Source organism: Lonchura striata, chromosome 3 (assembly GCF_050655825.1).
Source record: "Lonchura striata isolate lonStrDom1 chromosome 3, ASM5065582v1, whole genome shotgun sequence".
Taxonomy (NCBI): domain Eukaryota; kingdom Metazoa; phylum Chordata; class Aves; order Passeriformes; family Estrildidae; genus Lonchura; species Lonchura striata.
Genome location: NC_140705.1, coordinates 23,514,506 through 23,524,492, shown reverse-complemented (window position 1 = coordinate 23,524,492; position 9,987 = coordinate 23,514,506). Strand labels below are relative to the sequence as shown.

Genomic DNA, 9,987 nt, shown 5'->3' with positions numbered 1-9,987 from the left:
ATGCTGTGTGGGGAAAAAAATGTGAAGGATTTCATTTTGGCCTCTCTGCATGTTATTCTGAGCTCATTTAAGCACTTGAGCTCACTCAGATGGTCTTCCCATCCATTACTGACTCCTTGGTAAATAAACCTGGCTATGAAGACAAAATCATGCACTTCTTTCTGATACTATCATAGTGACTATTACAGAAAAAGCACCAAAACTGCACAAAACAAAGTGTTTGTTGAATACCTCTAAAATGCAAGGAAGAGCACTGCCATCATATTACAAACAGAAAACTAGAGCCTAGAATATTTCCTGATTATTCAAACCAAGAAGAACATTGTACCAAGTATAGTGATGTGTGCATGTTCTTTTTATTGCCTTCTCCAGCAGCTGCAAGTCCTAAATTCTTCTGCAAACTAGGCTTAATTTAGGTCAGGCATCTAAGGAATAAGGGAAGCTTATAACTGCATGTGGAAAGATTTGACCTGAGTTGAGAAAGAAGAGAGGGATGAGAATGTGCAACCTGGCAGACCCTTATTCAATTATTCTGTAGCATCACTTGATCCCAAAATTACTCCAAACTTGGAGGGTTCAAGAGTACTCCTTCCTTTCCAGGATATCATATAATTTAGAAAGGACTCTTTTTTTAAACTTCAAATTTTTTCTACTATTAAAAAAGGAATATGAAGTATCTATTTTCTTCAGCTGAGCCTGGTGTGGCCCCTGAAGACACTGCCTCTGCCATGCACGTGGTGTAACGCCTGTGGTGCTGCCAGTGCCCATCTTTGTGCTGGGACTTGCTCTTCAAACAGGCACGTGGTTGTCTCACCATGACTGCAGCTCTCTGTTGGCCTGAGCTCCCACTCCTGGCTCCTGCAGGGCTAATTGATGGGCTGCCCAAGCTTTATCACAGTGCCTGGCATCCTCAGTGATGGGAGATGTCCCAGTTCACACCTCTGCTTTCATACGTGTTTGTGCTGCCAAGAATGATTGTTGGTTTTAAACAGGCTCTGAAAGCAGCAGCCAGCATTCCAAAGGGATACACAGGATGAGCTAGCGACAGCAGCCACTTGGCATTTCCAACCCTGCAGTGCAAAAGGGGATGTCTTCTAAGCATTGAGGCTTTGTGAATCTCTTGTGATTTTGTCAGCAACACAATTGACAGTATCAGGATATGTACGCACAATCTCTTATTACTGTTTAAACTTAGAAAACAATACCATATCCTGTGTCAACAGAACTACTATGGGTTATGCAGAATGATTTGTCAGCTCTTTGGAATACCTTTCCTTTTCTGGACAATAAAAACACTATTTCTCCAACAACTTCTATTTCTCTGTCTTTAAACAGCTGTGTGAACCAGGTTATTCACCTACGACTACAACCAAGTCTTAGCTACAAGTGTGGGATTCCCGAAAGAAGTATTTCTGCATTTTGGTTTATCTCTCCTGACTATAAAAACAGTGTGTGTTTTAAAAGTCTTTTTAACATCTCTCAGTATGTGACCATACTAATGCAATCCGTTGTGATAAACAGGAATTTATTAAAGAATCCTTTATTAAGGCATTAAAGTCAAACCAACTTTTTTTATACTTCGTGAGACAAAAAGTGAAGTTTCTAGAAGCCAAAAAGTTTCTAGAAGCCAAAAAATACTCATAGATTATACAGACTGGAGTCAAAATTTTATAGCCTGTTTATCATTAAAAACTTTAGAAGACTTGGGTGAAAACTAACATAAAGGCAATGACATTTTCTGGACCTATAGTGTTTCTGCTAAAAGTGTAATAAGACACTACAGGAGATGCAAATGCCTGTTAAACCATGACAGCCCTAACCAGTGACTGTAATGCATACAGCATGAAAAGCGATTTAACTTAATACCTCCAGTTCGGGTTTCAGCCTTGAGAAATCTGCATATTCTTCTGTTTGTGCTTAATGATGTTGTACAGCATTTGATACTTTTTGGGATCATTACAGTGTCAACTCTCCCATCTTGGCCAACTGGAAATTAAGTTCTGTTTCCCTTGTGATCCCAACTGGATGAAATAGTTGCAGAGCTGAATAAAGCCAGAAATTCAAAACTGCTTTGGCAATTTCAGCCTTTGCGAGTGTCCCTGAAAAAGACAGGGAAGGAGGGTCTTGGTGTGGAGTATGGGACACAGCAACTGTAGTGATAACAAGATCTGCTGGTGCCCATGATGCACAGAACTCACTCCTAACATGGAAAGGCACTTCAAAAATATGGCTCTTTAGCGTGGAACCCTTCCCCTATTCCTCTCTCTGTAATCTCTGCCTGCAGACTGGTGTGAGCCGTGGGCCATCTCTGGTTCCACCTTGTTCCTAGGGCAGTTCAGAAATGCCCTAGGAACAAAGCTGAATGCAGACATCCACATACCCATCCAATGCCTTTGGCATCAGGTAGTCATGCTGGCCCTGTAGGTCTTCAAATCTTTTTCAACCTAGCCAGGTGAAAATAGCACTGAGGACTCCCTGAGGGCATGGAATAATGGGAAAAGTAAAATATCTCTGGTCTTTTTCAGGCCAGGAGTTGTTGAGACTGTATCTCCTTCTCATCCCAGTGACTGGGCTTTGATGCCCTAAAGAGTACACATAATTCTGCAACTTGTTGCTCATCCATGCTTCAAAGCACCAATGAAGCTCAGCTAACCCTACAGAAAGAACAGCACATCCTGGATACTTGCAAACAAGCCAAGTGGGTGTTAGGACCTACCACTCTGAAATGGTTTGTACTGGCAGCCCATGGTGATGCCTCTCACAGGCTGTGAGGGTGGGACTCAGATTTGAGGACCTGTTTTCCACAGAGGTTTTGTGAGGGGCCCAGCAGATCTGGCCAGCAAATCTGTCACTGCACAGCCAGAAAACTGGCAGCAACTTCTGCCCCTGAACATCTGCATCCTCTCTAGGTTCTCTGGGCCTGTTAGGCAAACAGGTTGAAATGGCTTTGGTTCGAATTAGTCACACAGGGAATACAAACAAAGGCATCAAAATGTCCTTCAAAAACAGAGTTCCCACAGAACGTAAAAGGCTCTGGAATAGTTTGTACAAGCCTAACTAATAGAGCTTTCACTTCACAAATATGACCCAGGAACAACTCACTGTTTTTCAGAGGATTGTCTGCTCTTTACTCAAAGCCATGTCAAGTGCCAGTCAATGAAGGAGCAGGCTCTGGCAGAGGCAGGAGGAAGGGAGAGCCATCTCAGATGGCCAATATAGACTTCACAGAGTAGTTTGGTTGGAAGGGACCTTAAAGACCATCTAGTCCCAAGCCACCTGCTACGGGCAGGGATGTATTCCACTAGAACAAGTGGTTCAGTGCTCAACACCTCCTTCCAGCTGGCCAGCAACAGACCCCTGCCTTTCCACTGGCATCTGCCCACCAAATGCCAGTCCTCTAAAGGAGAACATATTAGAAGGACGTGGGTGGCAGTGGTCTGTGAGCAGTTTATCAGGCTGAAAACAAATAGGGAAATTCTTTGGTTCCAGAAGAATTAAGGAAACCCAAGATTTGCATCAGTCTGAAAAGTGGTGAAGGACTCAGAAAAAAGAGACCACAGTCAGCCCAGGGTAAGGCTGCAGATCTGGGACTGGAACTGGACAGGTGAGAGAAATATTCACCATGCTGACAGGAAAACTGGTCCTCACACAGAAAACAAATTTTCCCTGGAATCAGTGGTCATGCCTGACTGGAGCTGATGTTTTGAATATCTGTTTCAGATCATTTTCCTTCTCTGAACATTCTGTGTTTCACTTGTGTGACTTTTGCTATTATAGAAACTAAAGTAACAATTTCTTCTTTTATCTTATACTCTGCAAATTGCACAGCACACTTTACTGGGACCATAGGCTCCAAACTGATGGGATATGCAGGAACATGAAAATGAAAGAGCAACCCCACTGTGTTTGCTCCAAGCCCTGCCACCAGAGCCACTCTGCTAAAAAGTAACCTAGAACTGCAGGTTAGGACCAAATCCTGGTTGCCATATTTAGAATGGAAAAGCATTACTAAAGTAGGTGCCAAGATCTTGAACCTGTTATCTGGTTTTCTATTGCATTGAAATTTCTGTCATAAGTGTTTTTTTATTTGGAGGTGGTGATGGGAAAAAGTATCTTTTTCACTTTTAACGTGAAGGCAAAAATCCCAAACCTGGTCATGGTCCTCTTCATTATGCAAACACAAAATAGTTACCTCTCTCTCCCTTGAAGTAAGTATATACATTCTCTGCATGCTAAAAAACCAAAAAAATCAGGGGCCAACTTTTAAGTACTAAAAGAAGTTTTACAAGTATCTACATTTGACTGAAAGGAGAAAAAACAAGTATTACAGCAAAAAGCCTCAGAAGAGTTAGCAAAGGACTGCATCTGGGTGGAGCCCTTTGTGTCCTCCTCAGTCATTTCTTCAGGCATTTTCTTCAGTATCATGAAATGTTTTGTCACTTCACTTTTTGTGTTCTCCATCAAGTAAGACTTGCTTAGCTGAATTCCTTCCCTCAAAGTAAACCCAAGGATGTCATTGTAGAACTAGCATTTAGTGGTCTTGCAAGTTTTACACACAGCTTGTGCATATGAACAGAGTGGGAGGGAAACAGCTCTTATCAGAGGCACTGATACAGCTGGCAAAGGCAGTTTTTGAACATAAAGGTCCTTCTGAGATTTAACACATCACTACAACTTTGGTGGCATTGCTACCATGACATGCTTCAGGTATTTATTTGTAGTACTTCTTCCCTGCTCCTGGGTCTGTCCACACTCTGCCAGTGCTGTCAGGCCAAGGCTCATTGCCACTGAGACCAATTCCTGGGCAGAAGCTGGTCCTACACACTAATGAACATCATTAACGAGCAGCAAATGGTGCTGGTGCTCAAGGGTGAAAAGCTATTGCCATTCGACTGATCTGGCGGTGTGCTGCATTGGAACAAGCACAGATCAATTCCAACACATTTCTGGCTGCATGGGAAAAATAGACAAAATTGTTTTCTTTCAGCTGACTGCTTCTCACACAAGTCCTTCCACTGGGGTCTTAAAATCATACTTGCAGCCTTTGTTTGAACAGCTCCAAATTATAAACATGAAAGTGCAGAAAAAATTGAACAAGCAGGCAGGACAGAAAAGTTGAATGAGCATTGGCTCTTCTTATTTTAATGAAGAAATATTTCAAGTTAATATCAGTGCATATTTAGAAATAGCATATGATACTCCCAATGCCAAATACATCAGCAAATTACAGTTTCAAAACTTTATAAATTAATGGCAAGGAAAAAAAAAATTAACATAGAGAATAAGGTTCAAAATAAACATCCTGTTTGTTTGCTGCACTGTGTTAATTATATTCCTGGTACTTAAGCAGCAAGAGAGATCCAATATTTCATGTAATTAGGCTCTCCAAAATAGCAGTTATTTTCCTACAAATGAATTAAGCATTTTGCATTTATTTTTGATGTATAATTAAATGTTATTCTTAGCTGTTACAAAGAATTTTAGCCATGTCAGAATAAAATTTCTTTCCACGACTGAAAAAACTCACACTAACATAGGAACGTTGCCTTCTCGTTATACCCACTGGTAACAGTCAGCTGAGAATAGGAAGAGCTACATGTAAGCACATTTGACTGTTACATAAAATGGCTTTTTTTCTTTTTTTTTTTTTCACAGCCTCATAACAATACTGTTTTTCAACATTGTTCCCAGTCATTGTTTTAAAAATGGCTCATCAACATATCCTGAATCAATCACTGATATAAATAACTCCAGTGACAAAATCCATTATGGAAGGACACAGAACTGCAAACTGAAAGTTGTACTGAATGATTTTAAGGTGGAATTGTAATTCCTCTGTAACACTCTGTTGAAAAACAAAAACAAAACCAACCCCACATGGTAAAACCTTTAATTAACTGGCAATAGTGGAATCTGAAAAACTGAGATATAATTTTAAGAGATGTTTAACTCACAATGGACCCAAAAGCAAGACAAATTGTACTGAAGCTAGAAAGAGATGCACATTTAAAGCTTGCAAGTGTGATATAAAAATATTCTCTAGGTTTTAAATTTTGATACAGGGAGTCCAATTCCCTAATGGAAGAAGATAAAATACTTCTTCTTTCCTACCCCATTGCTGTACATATAGACAGATTCCCTTGAATCAGGAAATGGCTTTCCCCAGCAAAGATACCAGCCTTGGGAATCACAGACTTTCATAGGGTTTGTTGATTTTGCTTCTTATAGTATATTTTCAAGCAGGTGAAATACTGATAGGATATGCATTTCATTGACTATTATCTACTGTGCAAACCATACACATCAACCCCATAACTTCAGCCTAAGTGCAGTCTGCATGGCCTATAATGACTCAGAATCTAGTGGGATACTACAGCACAGAGATGCCAACCTATGAAACACCAGGCTAAATCAGGTTAGTGGGAAAGGCACACGCTCCAGATTTCCCAGGAACACCTGAAAGTTCCTCATTACAGTGATTCTGTGCACTTCGCAGATTACAAGGTTTGATTCCAGAAAATCATGAGACAACAGGAAACTTCTGCTTATGGCACGTACCCATGGAGGAGTGTGAGCTCAGCTGAACACTTGTGGTGTGAGGGGTAATGCAGACACAAGGGAGGCTACAAGGGTTCTGGACAGAAACAAAAACTTCACATTTCCTTACACTGCACACATTCTTTTTATGCACAAATGCAAGGTGCGCAAAATAAGCTGTTTGCTCGGTACAATTTAATGTTTTGCATATATAAAATAATCACCTAATACTGCAATATAATCAAAAATCATGCACTAGATAAACAGAGCTTCTTCCCCATGAACAATAGTTCTCAGGAACATTTTATTCTGCTTCTGTTAACATCTCATGATTTGCCAGCTTACACAGTCCCTTTTAAAGAACACAGTATTTAGTGAAAACTGAAGAACAAAATTAAAAAAAAGGAAAGTTTTGATTTTAGTTGTGACACTGCTGGGATAGATGCAACTGAGCTGCTATAATGCATCAAAGAGTAACAAAAATTCAACATGAATATCAGAAGAATAAATATATACCCTAAATTAATCTCTGTAAATACATTCACAGGTCCACATAAGACACCCTTATGCATAACTCATACTTTTTCAAATCTGCAGAGAGAGATAGATGTTAGTTCATGGGGAAAGCAATTTATCATATGACTCGGTTTATCTGTCATTATTCCAGCAAAAATCAGTAGCAAATTTGAAAATCTATATTTATTTTCCCCAGACCAACCACACAGAGGCTTAAGTCACAAAATCTATTATTTCCAATATTCGATCAATAAGGCTTTATTTACACTTTTTTCTATAAAGTCAGGAAAAAATTTGGTGCAATGTACAAGAAAAGACTGCACATTTCACTGATTGGAGATTAACATCTGCTTATGGTTTAATGCTAACCCACAGGCAGCCAATTAAAGTTCCATATATCCATGTTTTTACATATAGTTTCCTTCCAGATTCTGTCAGAAGCATACTAGCAGTCAGGCCACCTAAGAACAGCAAAGATGGCAAAGTTTTCTTGAGGCTTAGTTTGGAATGAACACTTTTTCCAGGGAACTTATTTCTTCTTTTAGAATCCTTTGCATCATAAAATTCTATTAGTAACCTATAAGCAGAGAAAAAGGAGATGGTCAAAGTCAGACAGTAAGACATTTTAAGCAAACTTACTTTCACCCGGTAACTGTTTCTAACCAAACATTTTTAGTAAATGGTCTCATAATATGTAGCAGCTCCTCTGTACAAGTTCAAACAATGAATACACCTTACAAATATGATGCATGTCAAAAGACTCAACCTGAACCCTTGTAAGCATTAAAGCCATATTTTCCTTGTGGACCAACTGCAACAGTGAATATAAAAGTTGACAAGAATTTATTTTATTCAGCATTCAGCAGAAAAGCCCAGAACACTGTACAATATTGTATGACAAAACAATACACTGAGCACCAAAGGTGGAGGAAGAACTATCGTCATAAAATAAATTAATAAGTAACAAGGACACCCAATACACTGAATATCTTGGAAGCTAAACATGCAAGAGCAAGACACTACATCACTGGGTTAATAGTAACGTTTTTCCTCCCAGTTTTAAAAAACAGTAATAAATGCATCTGGAAATTCTGAGGTTTTAACTATTTCTAACTATTTCTATTTCTATTTTAACTATCTCTAAATTTGCCCGACAGACTGCTTCAGACCCAGGAAAGATGTTCCAGTGAACAGGACCTTAAAATGACACATGGATGATTCAGTTTTATTCACTTTCACTAGATAACTAAAGGGATAAACACTGGACAGGCTTTTCTTTTATGTATCAGCTCCTTATCTATTTAAATTAAATTCAGACTTTTTATTTTTCAAAAGTAGTGATCCTAAATGTCTAAGACACTTTAGTAACAGTGCCATGTTTACAGATAGTCATATTAACTTCTAAATGAATTCAAAGTTCTTGGGAGAAATGAACACATTTTTTACTTCCATGGAGTGTGAGACTGGTAGAACAATATTAAAACACAACAGAACTGAAGAACCAGGGAAATTTCTGTCTCACTTGAAGTATTCAAGGATTTAGAAAGTAAACAGATTCAGCTCCCTTAAGCAGGACTTCAGATCTGGCAAATTAAACAATCATCTCTCAAAAAATACTTAAATCCTCTCAAAAAGTACTTAAATCCTACATTTAGGCACAAAGTCCTTCTGGAGAACAAGGTCCCTCCAAGATCTGCTGCATATACTCACTAGTGACTTTATCTGGAGATGATGGAGGAAGTCAGGCACTTTACTTCTGCCATAATTCAAAAATGGACAAATGAAACTTCTACTTCACCTTGTTTCCCCAGTGAAGGTAGGAATTTTGGGGTTAACTGTATTTTTATCCAGTCACTGTCTGGAGGAAAGATTTGTAAACAATTTTGGCAGAAGAGATTAGATCAAAACCTGCCCCTCTATCACTCCAACTTAACACTGATTACAAGGGCAGAATCACATTGCTTTTTCTTGCTTGCCTACCACAGGCATCTTACATTCCTGCACAGATGAAGAAGATGAATGGAGAGTATTCAGATGAATGGGCCTTGCCTGGAATATGGACTCACACTTCTTCAATCTAAAGAAGGTCAAAACCTCAGGAATCCCAACCTCCTGAGCAAAAGGTTTAACCCCAAGGTTATATTATATTGTATTAGATTAATAGGAGTACCAACATCACTCCTCTTCACAGAGTCCTACAGCAGGCACTACACAGAAATCATGGGTATATTTATTAATATAAAAGCAATAAGACAGACTCTTGAAACAGAAGGTTCTACATATTTCTACTCACTTATCCTTTATTTCAAAACGTTCATGAAGCCACCTTCTCATATACATCTGTTCTTCTGGAATGTCCTTCAGATCAATTCGGTCAATAAAAATATGAACTCTTGGGCATTCCTTACAAAGAAACTCTAAGAAGAGAGCAAAACAACATGACTGAGTTACAAAAACACTGAGTTATGAATGCACCAAAAAAATCTGACTGTAAGTGCTTTGGAAGCCTAACTTCAGTGCTCAAAAAACTTCCCTCCTTATGTTCAAATCCTGAGCACTTCACTGAACTTAGAAACCATCTGGCCTACACACTTGAAATGGTGGACCACTATCATGTACAACATGGAAAAACTGTCCAAAACTGCACCTTGCTAACTGTAAAAGGCTGTGCTTGAAAATATTGCCCTCTACCTCAGCAGCAATCTCACTCAATAGTGTGGGATGCAGTAACTTTGATGTCATAAAGTTATCCATCCTGCAATTTTGTTTAAAATTAGTAATCCTCCTTGCTTATCCTTTTTAAAATCTAAATTTTGTTTGTTGCTGGATGACAAAATGGGAATTATAGTGATTTTCCAAAGTATCTCCAGGAGAAAGTATGCTTCAGTTAAAGCAATAACCTATAATTAAAAAGTGTAATAGGGAAAAAGACTC

The 9,987-nt window shown here is 39.0% G+C and overlaps 1 protein-coding gene across 2 annotated transcripts in view; it reads right to left on the bottom strand.

Annotated features, from left to right (window-relative positions):
• Positions 1-5,109: 5,109 nt before the first annotated feature.
• AGPAT5 (1-acylglycerol-3-phosphate O-acyltransferase 5) overlaps positions 5,110-9,987 on the bottom strand; it is a 53,946-nt gene continuing 49,068 nt past the window's right edge. For both annotated transcript variants that reach the window (XM_021551255.3, XM_085574602.1), the window contains 2 exons: positions 9,347-9,470; positions 5,110-7,630 (listed from right to left, as the gene is read on the bottom strand). In XM_021551255.3, the coding sequence (XP_021406930.1) occupies positions 7,405-7,630; positions 9,347-9,470 (350 nt within the window). In that variant the 3' untranslated portion in view covers positions 5,110-7,404. The remainder of the gene's footprint in view (positions 7,631-9,346; positions 9,471-9,987) is intronic.